This window comes from Dromiciops gliroides, chromosome 6 (genome assembly GCF_019393635.1).
Source record: "Dromiciops gliroides isolate mDroGli1 chromosome 6, mDroGli1.pri, whole genome shotgun sequence".
Classification (NCBI taxonomy): Eukaryota; Metazoa; Chordata; class Mammalia; order Microbiotheria; family Microbiotheriidae; genus Dromiciops; species Dromiciops gliroides.
The window spans coordinates 102,016,068-102,034,081 of NC_057866.1; the positions used below are offsets into that span (position 1 = coordinate 102,016,068).

The 18,014-nt window shown below is 42.9% G+C and overlaps 1 protein-coding gene and 1 long non-coding RNA gene across 3 annotated transcripts in view; one reads left to right on the top strand and one right to left on the bottom strand.

Moving 5' to 3' along the window:
• LOC122730430 overlaps positions 1-18,014 on the top strand; it is a 52,640-nt gene that overhangs the window by 22,953 nt on the left and 11,673 nt on the right. The window contains exons 2-3 of one of the 2 annotated variants that reach the window (XR_006353503.1): positions 15,345-15,530; positions 16,459-16,878. This is a non-coding gene — a long non-coding RNA (uncharacterized LOC122730430). Of the gene's footprint in view, positions 1-15,344; positions 15,531-16,458; positions 16,879-18,014 lie in introns of those variants that run through there. The other variant, XR_006353504.1, reaches the window with a different exon arrangement.
• TMEM175 (transmembrane protein 175) overlaps positions 10,487-18,014 on the bottom strand; it is a 43,673-nt gene continuing 36,145 nt past the window's right edge. Inside the window, exons 9-11 of the mRNA XM_043969555.1 lie at positions 15,458-15,536; positions 12,917-13,055; positions 10,487-11,934 (exon numbers count right to left, since the gene is read on the bottom strand). Of these exons, the coding sequence (XP_043825490.1) occupies positions 11,271-11,934; positions 12,917-13,055; positions 15,458-15,536 (882 nt within the window). The 3' untranslated portion in view covers positions 10,487-11,270. The remainder of the gene's footprint in view (positions 11,935-12,916; positions 13,056-15,457; positions 15,537-18,014) is intronic.

Consider the following 18,014-nt stretch of genomic DNA (forward strand, 5'->3'; position numbering starts at 1 on the left):
GACAGGACTGACTCTCTGGAGACTGGAGCAGCAAAAGAAAGGGAATCAGATGAGAGGGAGGGGCAGGAAGTTAATAATAATATCTTGTTTACATATAGTGCTTTAAGGATAGGGACTGCTCCACATGCATGATCTCATTTGACCTAAGAAAAGAATAAGGTTGAATTCTCCGTGTATTTACAAATAAGGCAAGGACTAGCAGGATCTATCAAGGAAGCATTTATTGAATACCTGCTATGTGCTAGTCCTGGGGCTACAAAGACAGAAATGAAATGTTTTTGTCCTCACAATAGCTTACATCCTATCCAGGGAGACAACACCACGAGAGTAGCCAAGGATAGTGTTGTGCTAGAGTTGCCAAGGAGACAGAAACACTGGAAAGGAATGCCTGCTGCTTCAGGTGTATGGCCAGGCCAGAGTTTTCTCCCGGCTCAACCAGCAGGGAGCTGCACTGGACTGAAGGGGTCAGACTTTGACTGACAAGCTAGTCTTTTTATCCTAAGGGAAAAGCCTAGACACATCACTTGATGAGGGGCGTGGTGTGGGAGGATTGAAGGATCTAGAGGGTGACTCTATACAACTGGGCAGATCCAAGATGGGGGACTCTTCCCCCGTATCTCAGCTTCTGTCTCTCCCTTTCTGGAGAGTTGTCTGTTCATGAAACTTATTTCTCTTTCTTTTTTTTTTTTTTTTTGATATCCCTAGCACCTAGCACAGTGCTGGGTTCGTAGTAAATGCTTAAGAACCCGTTGTTAAGTCTTCAATGCTTGTTTTTTTAAGAGAAATGTGGCTAATCATTTCATTATTTAAATATAACAGAGAAAAAGACAACATGGGAGAATGAGACAGGGAGAGGGAGGGAGGGAGGAAGGGTAGTCTATAGCTTTAGTTTATAGTCTATAGTCTTCACCAGGGATCCATGATACAAAAAAACTCCCTGCACTGGACTGGTGTATAGAAGTGAGGGAGGGGCCGGAGGTAAGCCTGAGGGAGAACTTTGAGGGAGTGACTAGGAAAGAGCTACCTACATGAGGGTGGGGGCCAGGGAGAGGGAGTGACCAATTCCTTATCCACCCAGCAACTACACATAACGTCGTTGTTGTTGTTTGTCCTTCATTCTTGAAGAGGACCATGATATTGGGGGTGATGTCATGACTTGAAGTGAACTGGAATGCTGTAGATGTGAAAATCATTTGACAAAATCCCATTATACTGTTAACAAGATAGAGAAGGAGAGGAACTGCATTGCCCAACCGAAGCAACAAAATTAATACGATATAATTTTTGAGGGGAGGGGAGGTCAGCCCACTCAGTGGCTGAGAGGATGAAATAGGCTTTATGTAGAAGGTGGTTCTGGAGTTGGGTTTTGTTTTGCTTTTAAAGTTTTTATCAGAACCTAATCATCAACAAATACTTGAGCTGAGTTTTTAAGGAAACAAAATGTTCTAAGAAGGTGAGGTGAGGAAGAGTGTATTACAGGAATGAGGGATTTGTGTGTGTGTATGTATATATACATGTATGTAGATATACAGACATACCTATATATATAAAACCATACACTATTTATCTATAGACATATATGTGCGTATACACACAGAAATATAGATAGTTAGATTTATAGACACAATGAGGGAGACAGAGTATTATCTGGGATGAACAGTCAGTCTAGCTAGACCACAGAATGTGGGAAGGGAATAGTGGATAATATGTTTGGAAAGGTGACCATGTTGTGAAGGGCTTAAAAAGATCCAACTGAGTGGTTTATATGTAATCCTAAAGGCAATAGGGAGCCATTGGTATTTATTGAGCAGGGGAATGGCGTGTTCAGACCTGCTCTTTAGGAAAATCATTTTAGCAGCTGTGTGAGGGATGGATTAGAATGGGGAGAGACTGGAGGCAAACAACCCCTCTAATTAGAAGGCGATGGCAATACTCCAGGGATGAGGTGATGAAGGTCTGCACTGGTGGTTGGGCAGCTGTCTGAGAAGAGAGAGAAGTGGACGTAGAGGAGAAATAGTGTGGAAGTAAAAACAAGATTTGGCAATGGATTGGGTATTGGGTATGTGGGGTGAGTGAGAGTGAGAAGGCATGGATGACACCAAGGTTACGAGCCTGTGTGACTGTGAGGATTGGGGTGCCATCAACAGACATAGGAAAGTTGGGATGAGGAAAGATTTTGGGGAAAAAAATGAGGTCTATTTTGGACATGTTGAGTTTGAGATTTCTACAGGTCATTCATCTTGAAATATCCAGTAGGCAGTTAGAGATTTATGACTGGAGCTTGGGAGAGAGACCAGGACTGTAGAAACAGATGGGGGAGTTATCTGCTCAGAGATGAAAATTAAACCTATGGGAGCCCGTGAGAACATAGGGAAAAAATGGGAAATTGGGAAATTGATGATGATCCAGCAAAGAAGATTGAGGAGTGGTCAAACAGGTAAAAGGAGAACCAAGACAAGAGCAATGTCTTGTTGAATGTCAGGTCTCAGTTGAACTGACCTGTAGTGGCCATTCCATGGTGCATGCTCAGAGTTAATATTTCTGGTTCTGTACCAACTCCCAGTCATGTGTGACTCAAGGCTAAAGTGCCTGATGTTGATAAAGAGATGATGAAGAGTCCCTTTATTGGCTACAGAGCTAGAAGAACTGATAGTAACCTGTCCATCCATCTCTCTTCCTTCCCAACTGTGAATCATGTTATGTCTCTCTCTCTCTCTCTCTCTCTCTCTCTCTCTCTCTCTCTCTCTCTCTCTCTCTCTCTCTCTCTTTTTGGTGGGGCAATGAGGGTTAAGTGACTTGCCCAGGATCACACAGCTAGTAAGTGTCAAGTGTCTGAGGCCAGATTTGAACTCAGGTCCTCCTGAATCCAGGGCCAGTGTGTTATCCACTGCACCACCTAGTTGCCCCCATGTTATATCTATTTTAAGCTAGTTCCCAACAGTAAGACCCAAGAAAGGAGGAGAGAACCTTTTCCCAGACAAGTTAATTAGTATTTGTGCTGGGACTCAAAATCAGGTGCCTTAATTTAAAATCTTCTTTCTATTCTACCTCCTCAGGTAGCATGCAGACTGGATATGTAGTTTAACTTTGTGATTGCTATAATGGCTTTCAAGAATAGAAAACTATGGGGCAGCTAGGTGGTACGACATTTAGAGCACTGGTCCTAGAATCAGGACACCTGAGTTCAAATCTGGCCTCACTTACTAGCTGTGTGACCCTGGTCAATTCATTTAACCTTGAATGCCTCAAAAAAAAAAAAAAGAATAGAAAACTACCCCTCGTGTTGGTGCACCCATACTCTCTTTAAGTTTTGGTGTCAAGAATCCTATAGTTTTTTTTTTTTTAGTAAGGCAATTAGGGTTAAGTGACTTGCCCAGGGTCACACAGCTAGTAAGTGTTAAGTGTCTGAGGCCGGATTTGAACTCAGGTACTCCTGAATCCAGGGCCAATGCTCTATCTACTGTGCCATCTAGCTGCCCCAATCCTATAGTTTTTAAAGCAACTTGAGGAATTGGAAGTATGGAAATCCTTGACTACCGCTCTTCCTGAGTCCTCAGGGATAGAACTTAGGAACTACCACCCAGGCTGCAGGAAGTACTTTCTCCTTTCTCTATATAGTTCCTTCTATGGGAACTTCGCTTCCTATTTGAAGGGATGCCATGGAAGAAGGAATGGACTCTAAAACATTCAGCTTAGGGTTGTCTTTATTATTGGTAAAATGGAACAGATTCTATTCTCTGATGAGGGAATAGCTTCTAAGGCAGTGTTCCTAACACTGTTTGGATCTTTACTCTAGAAATGGGATGCAGTGTATGTGATGAGTGTGTCCTAAGAATGTACAAGATGGGGGCAGCTAGGTGGCGCAGTGGATAAAGCATCAGACCTGGATTCAGGAGGACCTGAGTTCAAACATGGCCTTAGTGGGGCAGCTAGGTGGTGCAGTGGATAGAGCACAGGCCCTGTATTCAGGAGTACCTGAGTTCGAATCCGGCCTCAGACATTTCACATTTACTGGCTGTGTGACCCTGGGCAAGTCACTTAACCCCCATTGCCCCACCAAAAAAAAAAAAAAAAGGGAAAAAAAAGACAGGAGAAACAAACATGCCTCAGATACTTGACACTTACTAGCTATATGACTCTGGGCAAATTACTTAACCCCAATTGCCTCACCAAAAAAAAAAAAAGAAAAAGAAAAAGAAAAAGAATGTACAAGATAAGGGTTAATTGGTGATCTCACCCTCCTTGGACCTGATCATTGCAGGCTTTCCAGGGTGCATGTTTCTAATATGGCAGCTTTGGTGACTATTATATCCTGTTGCCCACAGCCAGGTGCCACTTCTGCAGGGGTAAAGATTGGAAGTTTAGTTGATAGCACAGAGCTAGGTAGGGTATGAAAATTGGCATCATTTACTTTTTGAATTAATTTTGGTGGAAATTGTACGTGGACCCTGGAAAAATGTGAATCCCAAGCTCTGCTCAACAGAGACACCAGGAACACTCTGACACCTCAAAATATATGTGAAGTAGACAAGGGCTTTGTTGGAAGAGCAGGAATCACAGCAGAAGGCTCACTGGTTTGGGTCATCCTTGAAGCTTATTAAAACTTCAAGAAAATTATTTGTATAGCAGAACATCATAGAAATTGAAAGGACAAAGAAAGCTGCATTGGAGAAAAAAATGCAACTGGAGATTAAGATAGTGTGGGAAAGCAGGAAGAAGTAAAAGGAAATTACTCACTCTAACCCAGATAGGAGTCAGAGCTGGAAACATTCTGTGGAGAGGGGTGAGGAAGTATCTTACAGCAGTTTCCTGAGAGATTCTTTTGGACATTAAACAAGGTGGAGCAGTGAGGCAAGTTAAGACCTAGAAAGTCAACTGCTAAGTATATACCTCAAGGAGGTGAAAAAGACAGAAGCAACATTTCCTTGTATACCAAAATATTGAGAGAAACACTTTTTTTTTTGGTGGTAGCAAAGAATGGGAAACAAGGTAGGAAGAATGACTGAACAAAATGGAGTATAAAATGAATTGTAATGGAATGTTACTCCATCAGAAGATAAAAAGGCTATAAATTCAGAGAGTCAAGGAGACATATTGATGCAAGCTGAAGTAAGGAGAATCATGGAGAAATACATGAACACAACAAAATAAATGGAAAGAACAATAACATGAAACTGAATGACATATAATTATGATGATCAGTCTTGATTTTGTAGAAAAGTTAAAAAATGCACCTTCCTTTCTTTGTGAAAGTGGGGGACAATGTGTGTGGACTATTGCATATAATGTTAACCGTGGTCCCCCCCCGCCCCCGCTCTTTCTTTTGAATATCTTTCTTTCTTTTTTTCTTCTTTCTTTTAGTTTTTTTTTTTTTTTGTGGGGCAATGAGGGTTAAGCGATTTGCCCAGGGTCACACAGATAGTAAGTGCCAGGTGTTTTGAGGCCGGATTTGAACTCAGGTTCTCCTGAATCCAGGGCTGGTGCTTTATCCACTGAGCTGGACATCTTTATTACAAAGCATAGTTTGCTGAGTAGGAGAGCAGGGAAGGAAATATTTGGAAATAAATGTCAAGTCACAATAAAAAGCATTGATTAAAAATAAATACAGACTATAGAATGTGATGAATAAATCCCTACTTAAGGGCAGTCTCTGAAAGAACTGTTTTTACAGAAGCATCATTACTAGTTCCCAGGAGTATAGTCTGGGAAGTGTGAATCTAAAAAGAATGTTTATCTGAAGAAGGGGCAGCTAGGTGGTGCAGTGGATAGAGCACTGGCCCTGGAGCCAAGAGGACGTGAGTTCAAATCTCAGCTCAGACACTTACTAGCTCACTTAAACCCCAATTGCCTTAAACATCCAGGGCCATCTCCAGTCATCCTGATATATATCTGGCCACTGGACCCAGATGGTTCTGGAGGAGAGAGTGAAGTTGGCAACCTTGCACAGCCCTCCCTACTTAAATCCAACTCACTGCAAGTTGTGACATCACCCTGATGTCATGGTCCTTTTTGAGAACGAAGGACAAACAATGACAACAACAACTCTGTGCCAAGTAGGGCCTTGAACGCTGGGGCTGCAGAAAGAGCCCACAACCTCGAGAAGGAAGGACAAACGACAACAATAATCTGAAGGGACAAAGAGTCCTGAGGCAAGAAGTGGAGCACCTTTGGGATGGAGTGAGGTTAGGGAGGCAGTGCTTTAGGGGTCAGATGTAGAGGTGGCTTTGAGATGGAGTCGTGGCATGTTGATGATTGAGGCGATGGATGGCTGAGGGGCTTTTGGCTGGAACTAGAGCTGTGCAGATAGAGGTGGAGCACCTAAAGGAGAGTAGAGTTGGCTCTCATGAACTGTGCAACAGTGACACCTGAAGAGGCAAGGAGCTGCCTGGAGTGGTTCTAGAAGCTCAAGAGAGCCCTCTCTCCTGAGACACAGAACTACTCCAAAAGTACAGATCGAGTAGCAACTTGAGGTAGTCTCCCCTCCATTGTCTTCGGAGCATGAGTTTCCTCTCTCTTTCCCCCCAGTGATTTGTCAGCTTTTCTTCACTGGTGCAGGAAACTGAGGGGGAAGAGGCGTTATTGTTTTATGAGTTGAGCATGATTTTATTGCATGGATTTCTCTGTTAGTTGTGTTTTGTTAGTATGATTCAGTCAAATGATTCATTATTTGATTCATGGTGTTTTGTCTGGTGTGTGAATTGAATCTGCTGTGGATGGTGTGGGGGTATGAAACCCTTCTTACAAACTGCACTGTGGGTACCAAGGGCAACACTCCTAACATTCTATCCTGATTTAGTGGAGTCTCAGACCACACTTTCACACCTTGTGTTTCACACTTTCACATTCATCAGGCTCTCTGGCTATCCCAACAGAGACTGGCCTGATCCATGATGTGTTAGCACTGCTCCTATGATCACAAACCACTCTCATAAAATTCTTGGTACTTTCCCTCCATTTAACTGTGCCCTATACCCCATGCTGTGGGAGTGTCCCAGAGGGATCAGCTCCTGAATCCTCTGAAAGGTGCTATGTGTAATTTCTTCAACTACTATGGCCTTTTCTCTCTACCATACAGACAGTGACCAGTCACCCGGTCTGGTGTTACAAGCAGTACAATTACTGGATCAGGGATCAGCCCACTGTACCTCTATCAACTATCTGTGACCCAAGCTCTGGCCTCAAATTTCATCATAGCAGATGAAACCCCAATTCAAGGTCGCATTAAGGAAAGCTACCAAGACATATTTGAAGTCTGGAACCAACATCCTCCTTTCATGGGGTGAAGTGTGAGAGGGGGAGAGAAGAGAGATTGAGTGTCTTCTTTCTCTTTGGAGTCTTCAGTCTCCAGGTTCCTTTGGCCTCCAGCTCTGAGAGAAAAGATACATGACACAACCTTCTCTCTTCAGGCCATAAAGGGAGAAAAGAACTCTAGGAAGAAGCCGAGATGAGAGGAGCTGGCAATCTTCCCCAGCTTGCTACTCTGGAGATCTTGGGATCATTTCAGACTTTCTCTTGATTGAGCTGAGATGCCACCTTCCCAATGGGAGAGCTCCTTCACTCTGTATTGTTTGGTATATATATATATATATATATATATATATTCTCCTACGTATACTTTCTCTGGCTTCTGTTTTTGCTACTGCCTTGGGTGAATGGTTTGCTCCCTCTATTTGCTATATTTGTTCATTATGGAATTGGTATTTGGTGGGGAGTCAGGCCTTAGATATAAAGCTTGGGGTCCTCCTTTCCCCATTAATGAGTGTGAGCAGAAGTCGAGCTTGAATCTGAAAACTACACCCCTTAGGCTGATAACAGGTAACGGAGCAGATAGATATAATTGTATCCTGGTACCCCTCCCTTTGAGGAGAGCAGTTAGGATCTCTGGTCCTAACCCCGTTTCCTTTTCTGGAAGGAATTAAAATCTCCCTTGGAGAAGGGGTGGGGGGAGGAGAGGAGGCAGAAAAGAGGCCAGAGATTTCTATTATTATCTCCCTGTGAGTCATACATAAATCTATATGCCACATGTTAGGGATAATAGCCTTTATTTAGTACAGGAGCAGAGACCTGTCATCAAAGGTTTCAGTTTGGATGGTAGAGACCAACTTTTGGAGTATGTGGTTTTAGAAATGAGACAGCATCATGTCTTTGTTAGTGCTAATAGTTTTCCTTCCTATAGGGCAAAAAGGGTTCATTTCCCCTTTCAACTTTCCCCCTTGGGGGAGGGAAGAGGAGCCCTATTACTTTACAGAAAAATAAGGCTATGAGGGTGGTGGTGAAGGGGAAGGAAACAAGCATTCCTACAATGTGAAAGACACTTTGTTAATTAAGCATGTTACATATATGTCATTTGATCCTCAAAGTAACCTTGGGAGATATATGCTATTATTACTTCCATTTTGTAGTTGAGGATGCTGAGGTTGACAGAAGAGGGTAAGTGACTCGCCCAGGGTCACACACCTAGTAATTGTCTAAGGCCAGGTTTGAACAAAGATCTTCCTGATTTCAGGCCCAGTGCTCTGTTAACTCTGCTGCCTATAACAAGGAAGGCAGGAACTGCTTTTGGGGGTGGGGGGCAGTCTCACTCAAGCAACCAATGCATAAAATAGAAGCAGGATTTACACTATTGGTATTTTGAAGACTAGTCCCCAGGGAGCTATATAATGTTGAAGGAGGGAGAGAGAAGACAGTATATATCAGGGCTGTGATGGTCCACACTGAATATCTTTTCCTATTTCTAAGTGGATTATGTTGAACCTCTTTTTGTACAAGAAATTCTACAAGAAATCTTCTTTGCCAGGCTTCATGGTTTAGCATGGTGTCACTAAGGACACCAGATAGATGAAAGTAACTATGTCACACAGACAAGGTCTTCTTCCCATACTGGTGAAATCACAGAAAGTAAGGGGCAGATATTAGTCTACTAATGAGATGCAAACATGTCTACCCCCCAAATCCCCACCGTTAAAAAAAAAGTCTGATTAACTTAGGTGGGGGGGACTTCAAATCAGGCCTACCCAGCTCCTGAATCCCTGGATGCCTCCAGTGTTACCATGATGGTAAAGCCTCCACTCCTGGCGCCTCCTCCCTAGAACTTCCTTTGTGGAAACAGCCACACCAGGTATGCTCACTTTAAAGCAGGCTTAGCCCATGACTCCCTGGGTATTTCACCTCACTCCCATGAGGGTAGGGTATTCCTCCTCACTCCCATCTTCAGCTACATTTTTTGTGTTGGTTTTCCCCATTAGAACATGAGCTAATTAAAAGCAGGGACTGTTTGTCGGTTTGGTTTTTTTTTGGTGGGGCAATGAGGGCTAAGTGACTTGCCCAGGGTCACACAGCTAGTAAGTGTCAAGTGTCTGAGGTCGCATTTTAACTCAGGTCCTCCTGAATCCAGGGCTGGTGCTTTATCTACTTTGCCACCTAGGTGTCCCCAACTGTCTTTTTGCTTGTATTTGTATTCCTAGTGCTTGGCAGTACCTAGCACATGGTAAGCATTTAATAATTGCTTGACCTAATATCTTTCTCTCTCTCTTTCTGTCTCTTGGCACTGGCTGGTTGGAGACTAACTAGACTCGTGGTTGCCTTTAAAAAACTAGCTTTGGGGGCAGCTAGGTGGCACACTGGATAGAGCACTGGCCCTGGAGTCAGGAGGACTGGAGTTCAAATTTGACCTCAGAGACTTAACACTTACTAGCTGTGTGACCCTAGGCAAGTCACTTAACCCCAATTGCCTCACCAAAAAAAACCCCCCAAAACAACAGAAAAACCCCCTAACTTTGCCAGCCCTGGAGAAAGTGGGCAGTTCCAGGTCACAGAGACATCAGGGGCAGGGAACAACTTGGTAGAATGGGACCCCTGTGCCTTGACTAGCGGTCAGCAGGTCATGTTAACCATTTGCCAGGAATGCCATGCAGAGGGCCCACGAAGTCCCTCTGACCCTCACAGAGTTCTAGGTCACCCTAGTGAGGTCTCCTGAGCTGCCCATTCCATTACTCCCCATTGTCTACTAATATCCCCACTGCTGCCAGTGGCCTTGCCCTGGCTACTTCCTCTGTCTTGCATGGTCTCTCCCTGTGCTGTGACATGCTTGCTCTTATTCACACCATTCCACTGTAAGACCCCCAACTCTGATTTTATATGAGCAAAGTAAAATTCAAAGCCTTTTGAGGTAAACAGTCATTAAAATGTTTGGTCTGAGGGGCAGCTAGGTGGCGCAGTAGATAGAGCACCGGCCCTGGAGTCAGGAGTACCTGAGTTCAAATCTGGCCTCAGACACTTAACACTTACTAGCTGTGTGACCCTGGGCAAGTCACTTAACCCCAATTGCCTCACTAAAAAAAAAAAATGTTTGGTCTGAGAATACTGGAAATGAGCTATTTCAGGTTATGCGAAGAATTTGTGAAAAAGTCAGAGATGGTAAAGTTCCAAGTTCTTGAAAGAAAAGTTGCCATATTTACTATCAAGAAACAGCAATAATGCTCAAGGATATGTTACCATTGAACTTAGTTTTATTTATCAACAGAACTTTGTGTGACACAAAGAACAAAGAGAATTTTTAAGATGGTGAATTATACGAAATTATACACTGTCTTCTTCACAGGGACTTAAAAAACCCCCTAAGGATTATCAAAGCATAGCTAAGGGCTTTCATTTCAGAAACTTCACAGTTGCATTTGACATGGAAAGAAAGAGCTTGCACACAGTGTGAACATATTACACATGAAAACTTTTCCTTCCCAACTGTTAAACATAAATTCTGCGGAATGTTCGGACTGAAGTTTGCACTGGGCTTGCAAACTTCACGCTGAGTGATGCTGCTGGACACCGTTCCTCTGTCCGAGAGCAGGATATGTAGGCATACTTTGGGAAGCACTAGGTGGAAGTACCCAACATGCTGCTTGAAGGTGAAGGTCTAAAGCTGTACTGTGTCCTTCACCTAGGAAGAAGGGAGTTGAGCTAAAAATGGCTGGTCCATGTAACCTCCAATTGTTCCTCCATCAGTAGGTCAGTCCGCTATTCCATTTCATCCTGCTGGGAGAAGCACTAGCTTAAATAGTCACCAAGGAAAGCTTTTGATTTCCCTCACAAATGACAATCTCTGAGAATCTCACAAGGAGCAAAAGTGTGGCTTTGGGGTGACAACCCATAAAAATGACCACAAAGAAAGAGCTAATAACAAATGACTGACTTTTGAGCACAGATTATTGTTGTTCTCCCTTTGTTTTCAAAGAGACCAAAGCTTTCAGAAGAAGCCTTCGGCAGAGGGCTGGTTATGACAGTATTTCAGCTGCACACAGTCTTGTCTCCTCATCTTGTAACAAAGTCTCCTTGGGTCTGGCCAGAGTGATCACTGACCTTAAGATGGTCAGTGCAATTCGGACAACCATGCGCAGCAGGAGGAAAGCAAAAGGGACGACGATTTGCATGAGGTGGAAGATGGTCGTACTGAATTCACTCAGAAAGCAGGTGGAAGAGAAGGCCACAAGGCTGACACAGGGGTAGAGGGCGAGTTTGGCAAACATGAAGGCATGTTCCTTCCCCCCATACCTGGCAAATGGGTGCAGGGTCTCCTGCTCGTTCAATAAGGCTGTGCTCCAGATAGCAAATTGGAAGATACCAGCAAAAAATGTGATAACACAGCTGACACGGATGCTCTCGATTTCACTGTGGGACTGCTGGGCAAACTCTGTGGTCTGCTGATAGGCAAGTGGGAGCCCACCAATGAAAGCCAAGGAGAATGTGTTCAGCAGGCCCATGAACTGGGTTGTCTTTCTCACGTGAAGGAAGAGGGAGTGGTGGACAAACCATAGGAGCCCAATTGTTACAAAGGAGCCAAAATAGGCCAGGAAGTTTGGTCCATATTCTTTCAGTGCTTCAACAAGGTTGCCATGAAATTTTTCTTTCACTTCTTTGGCATCAGGAACATTGTCCTCACTGTTGACATTTAAAAATAAAATGGTCATTTTCTGTAAAAGAGCGTCATAAAATTGGCCTAGAGGCACCCTGAGGAATGATAGGACCCAAAGTCTCCAAAGTGGACTGTTAATGATCCAGGCTTGATGAGGTCAGCCTCTTTCCACTCTTTTGTTCTGATCACTGACATCACAGGCCTATGGCCCCTTCTGAGTGTAAGCTTTCCCCCATCTTTGCTCTCACTAGGTAGTTTGGCTCTTTGCTGGCCACCAGTGACCTTCTTTCTACCCTCCAGGCAGTGTCGATGATTACAATGAATTTGAAAGTGGCTACCTGCTTCTGTATTAGTTATCCCAATTGAGATTTTAAACTAAGTATCTTTCTATGTGCTTGCCAGAGATCTGAAGCCCATCTCATTAACTTCAAGTCCTCTGCTTCAAAACCGCCTTTTTCAAGCCAGAAAACTCTGCCACATTTCATTGCTTATCTTAGGAAAACATCCACTCTGTCCAGAAGACTAGCAGGTGAAGATTCTCAAGCTGGGCAGAGGGCTGGACTCGATGAGCTCTAAAGCTCCTGTTGTCACTGAGATTCTGTGAGTCTATTTTTATACAACAATCCTGGCCTTCCCAAGGGCGTATCAAGAAACTAAAGACGAACAGATTCATTCGTGATGTTTGTTTAGCTGAGGTTTATTGACAGGCCATCAGTTGTTACTGATCTATGCAGTCTGGGTTTCACAAGAATGTGTATGTTTTACCAGTTTTGCTTTTTATGTCTGGATCCCAAGATGACCAATAGTATCCTATGCCCAAGTATAGGCCAAGTATAGGATACTATTATGCCTAAAGCGTAGGGTTAATCCCAAACCACTTTAATGTGACCAGGGTAACCCAGGCCCCCATGTTATCTTTGCTTAAGTCCTGGCTACCATGTGTAAAAATATAAACTTCACTCTATTTATAGATGTTTAAGAGCTCCGCCAGTCAGGAGAAAACCTTACCAAATGTCCAGGATGAGGAGGGTTGCTACGATGGCATATACACCGTCACTGAAGGCCTCCACTCGCTCCTTACTTAGGGGTTCATGGATGTTAAAAGTAAAAAACTCTAAGCTCTGAGGTTGCTCTTCTGGTTTGGTACCTGTCAGTGCACAAAGGAGAGGGTTTAAGTAACAAGTATCAGTCCAAGCTGAGCAGGGGGGACTGTGAGTCCCTATCCCAGTGTGAAGGGCTATAAGTCCTTACCCCAGTGTATGACCTCACAGCAAAACAGGCTCTTTCCCAGCTCACCCCAACCCAGATTGTGTTTTGTAGTTTCTTGCCTCTCTGTCCTTCAATGTTCAGAAGAGTAATAAATCCTGGGGCTCAGGTTACTCTTAACCCATGAACAAAAACATCTCACTTTAATGCAATGTTTTAAGGTCGACAACATGCTTTTCTCACAACAATCCTGTGGGGTATGTAGTCAAATATTACTATAACTATTTTACAAGTGAAGAAATTTAGGCTCATATTGGTTAATTTACAAGCCAATGATTACATTGTTGGAGCTAGGATTAGAAACGAGGCCTCTCTTTTTCTAGTGCTCTTTTTTCTTTGCTACACTAATTAAGGTTTTCCCTTGTAAAAAATTGGTAGGTGAGGGGGCAGCTATGTGGTGAGGTGGATAAAGCACCTGCCCTGATTTCAGGAGGACATGAGTTCAGGTTTGACCTCGGACACTTGACACTTACTAGCTGTGTGACCCTGGGCAAATCACCTAACCCCCATTGCCCTGAAAAAAAAATTGATAGGTGACCTCTATTGGTGGGGAATTATTCTCTGAGTTGAAGAGCAGAAAAGTTGCGTGTGGTAGCAGTTAAGTGAGTTAGATTTTAGTATAGTGCTATGTGCAATGGTATGCTGGTAAAAGTTTAACAACCAGCTTGGGGGGGGGGGAGAGGGGAAGGAAGAAACTGTATATTTGACACACTTTTAATTCTAACCTGCATTATTAACATTTTCTCCATTACTTTAAGTCCATACTCTTTTTGTTTTTGGGCAGGGCAAAGAGGGTTAAGTGACTTGCCCAGGGTCACACTGCTAATACATGTCAAGTATCTGAGGCTGGATTTGAACTCAGGTCCTTCTGAATACAGGGCTGGTGCTTTATCCACTGCGCCACCTAGCTGACCCCAAGTCCATACTCTTTTTTAAAATGAATGAATGAATGAATTTTTTTTTAGTGAGGCAATTGGGGGTTAAGTGACTTGCCCAGGGTCACACAGCTAGTAAGTGTTAAGTGAGGCCGGATTTGAACTCAGGTACTCCTGACTCCAGGGCCGGTGCTCTATCCACTGCGCCACCCAGCTGCCCCAAGTCCATACTTTTAAAGAACAATAAACCAACCTCTGATTTCCAAAGTGTAAAAGTGTATGCTCACACTAAAAATGTAACTATAGGTTCTATTGAGACTAGTTTGAGCTGGCTCTAGCATATCCCTGCTATCTTTGATACGAACTTGTTCAGTGACTGACAGCACCTTTTTATAAAAGTGCTGTTGAAGGGTGCCCTGCTCCTTTTAGTGTGTCTGCTTAGGATACAGCTCAATAATAGTGCAGTGCTTGGCCTGGAGAGAAAGTGTGAAGGCTCTCAGGTAAGGCCCTGGTGACTCGGTGTTTTCCCCTTGGGACACTGAGCCGAGCTTGTTAAACAGGTACCAAGTTCCCTCAGTGGCCATTTAATAATACTCAGTTCTATGCCAAGTAGCCAGGAACAATTTTTATCATATCAGAATCCATAACAATCTCTTTTGGAATCTTGTGTCTCAGAATGGTTAGAACCTTCAAACAAACTCAGTGCCCAAGCTATCTATTTTCAAACTGCCAGAGAGGGGGGGAGAAGTAACATTTCACAGATATCTGACATGTGAAGTGTTTTTTAACATCAAATCACTCAAGAAATATGAACTATTATATAAAGAGGGGACAAGTCAGCCCCAGGGAAGTTAGGTCACAGAAAGTCATTAGCTGACCCAGGTTTCACACCCATGAGCTCAGGGTTCTTCTGAAGCTGTGTGGAGCATGCAAAAAAACACTGCGGGTGAAATGCCCTGGGCTTAGAATCCTTGCTCACAAAGTTGTTGTAAGGATGAAATGAGAAGAGGGATGGGAAACATTTGGAATGTCAAAGTGTGATGCAAACTTAAAAGTGGGGCAATTGGGGTACAGGGAGAAGAGCAACGGATATGTAGTAAGAAGACCTGGGTTTGTGTCCCAGCTCCACTACAGTCTGAATCAGTTTTCTGATCTATAAAATAGGGATGGTGATCCCTGTCTCCCTCCTTTCCAGTGCTGCTTGGATAGTCCAATGACATAACCTGTACAGCGCTACATAAGCATCCACTGCTATTATTAATGTCATTATCATTATTTCCACATTATTTCCACAGGAGCACCTTGCCTCAGTCAGAAACAAGGGCTTGGCTGCAAAGAACATGCAGAGGCAGTGGTTACCTGGGGTCACTGCAACTGGGGTCTGTTACATTGAAGCACGGTTACCTACCAACAAGTTTGTCTCTGCACCACGCGATGAATCTATTGATGTAGGGGAGGAAGATGACAAGGCCAAGAAGAAGGTAGGACTGGGGGAATAAATAAAAAAACATTAGTTTCATTGTTTTCATTTCTGATAATGTTTGAACATCGTGTTTGTGCCTTAATCCAACCATGTTACACAATCCCCACTAGCCAACCACAGATGACATTTAAACACTCCATGCATCCATCACTGTGAAGTACATGTTTCATGGAGGGGCTGTTTGGGGAGGAGCCAGCTGATTCGCTCCTCAGTTGCTCTGATAGGTAAAAAGTGGGCCAAGTTTGAGGGGATCCTCTGTGTTTTTCATAGGAACCACGGAATGTCCAAGAGACCATTAGGGCCAAATCCTGTTTTAAAGATCAGTGTAGAAATAGAGGTCTAGAAGACTAGTCTTCTTTCCACTACATTTTGTTGCTGTCTTGATTGAAATCATCTCTGGAGGAAAGCACCTCTACGTTACATGCTACTGACCAATACTGATCTGGTGAAGAACTGTGGAGGCCTCAGGCCAAGGTGTCACACTCCACTTGTTCTTGCTGGGTAAGGTCTCATTGAGTAGGGGAAAGAATACCAGTGTCAGGAAACCTGGTTCTTGGTTTCATTGAGTAAAAAAACAGATAAGCATTTGCACATTCTCTTTTTTAAAAATGAAATGAAATTTAAAAAAAAAGTATTTTATTATTTTCTAGTTACAGCATTTATACATTCTTAATCTAATGCAAACAAAAACCGAGATCTTATTTCGGATAGAAATACTCTAATGGAATATCTTGGAGAAGTCTTAAGCACATATCCCTGGAAAAATATTTTTGCTTGTCTTAAAAAGAGAAGGAAGATTTTGTGGTGGAAAAGAAGTGGAAATTGAGGGAATGTCCATCGGTTGGGAAATGGCTAAATGAGTTGTGGTATAGGATTGTGATGGAATACTATTGTGCTATAAGAAACAACATGCTGGATCATTTCAGAAAATCATGAAAAGACACATATGAACCGGTGAGAGGTAAAGTGAGCAGAACGAGGAGCACACTGTACACAGTAACAGCAATATTGGAAGGATGACCTGCTGTGAAAGACTTAACTACTCTGATCAAGAAAGTAATCCAAGACTTCCAAAAGACCCATGATGAAAGATGCTATCCACCTCTAGAAGAGAACTGGATGAACTGTGAATGTAGAGTGAAGCACACTTTTTGTTGTTTTATTTTGTTTGTACTTCCTTTCACAACATGGCTGATGTGAAAAAAAAATAATAATGTTCTCTTAAAAAAAAAAAAGATCTTTTTGAGTTCTAGTCCTCAATAAGTTCTAGGGCTCAATAATTGGCTGTCACTAACTTACTGAGTAACACTGGGTAAGTCCCTTTCCCTTTCTGGGACTCAGTTTCCCCCTCTGTCAAAAGAAGGTTGGTTTCTAAGGGCTCTTCAATTTCTAAAAGACTACGGTCCTATCTAGTAAACATTTGCTAAATGTCTTTGTGCAAGACATTGCAAGTGGGATGCAAAGACACAAATTAAATAGTTGCTGCCCTCAAAGAGCTTACATTCTACTGGGGAGAGAGGTTATTAACAACTACTGAAAGTGTTAGGGAGATTAAGAAATGCTTTGCATGGGAAATGGGGCTTGAATTGAACCTTGAAGGAAGCTAGAGATTTAAGGAAGTGGAGATGAGGATGCAGGACATTCCAAGCCTTTTTGTTGCAAAGGTAAAGAAATGAGTGAGAGAATGGTCAGGGAACAGCTGAAAGAGCAGTCTGGCTAGAATGATGAGTACATTCCAAATGTGGAAATGTAGAGAGAAGACAGAATAAACAAGACTTGGTAAATGACTAGTTGAAGGAGGTAAGGGAAAAGTAAAAGTAAAAAAAAAAAAAAGATTGTGAACCTGTGTAAATGGAAAGAGGGTAGGACACTCAACAGAAATAGGTAAGCATGGGAAATGGGTGGTTATGAGGGGAAGATAAGGAGTTTGGTTTTGAGTATCTTCACTTTGAGATGCCTGTCTAGGTAGAGACATCAGGGTTGGATATGCAGATTATAAAATTTCAGCACTAGAAGTGACCCCAGAGATCCTCTAGTTCACAGCATACTTGAAAAAGAATTGTCTACAACATATCCCACAAGAGATCATTCAGCATTTGCTTGAAGACATCGAATGAAGATGAGCTTACTAAATTCTGGGGAAGTTCATTCTACTTTTGGACAGCTCTCATGGTTAGAACAGTCTTTCTTTACACCAAGCCTAATTCTGCCTCTTTGCCATTTCTATCCACTTGATCCTAATTCTGTCCTCTACGACTAAGCAGAATAATTCTGACGACAGCCCTTTACATACTTAAAGACAGCTTTCCCCAATTCTGACCTTCTCCAGGTTCTACAGTTGATCCTCATATGTCATGAACTAGAAGGATTTCACCGTCCACACTGCCTTTCTTTGGACAAAATATCTACAATCTATCTCTTCGATATGGCCTTGTATAATGCCGCATATGACCACCATCCTAGTTGGGGCCTTCATTGTTTT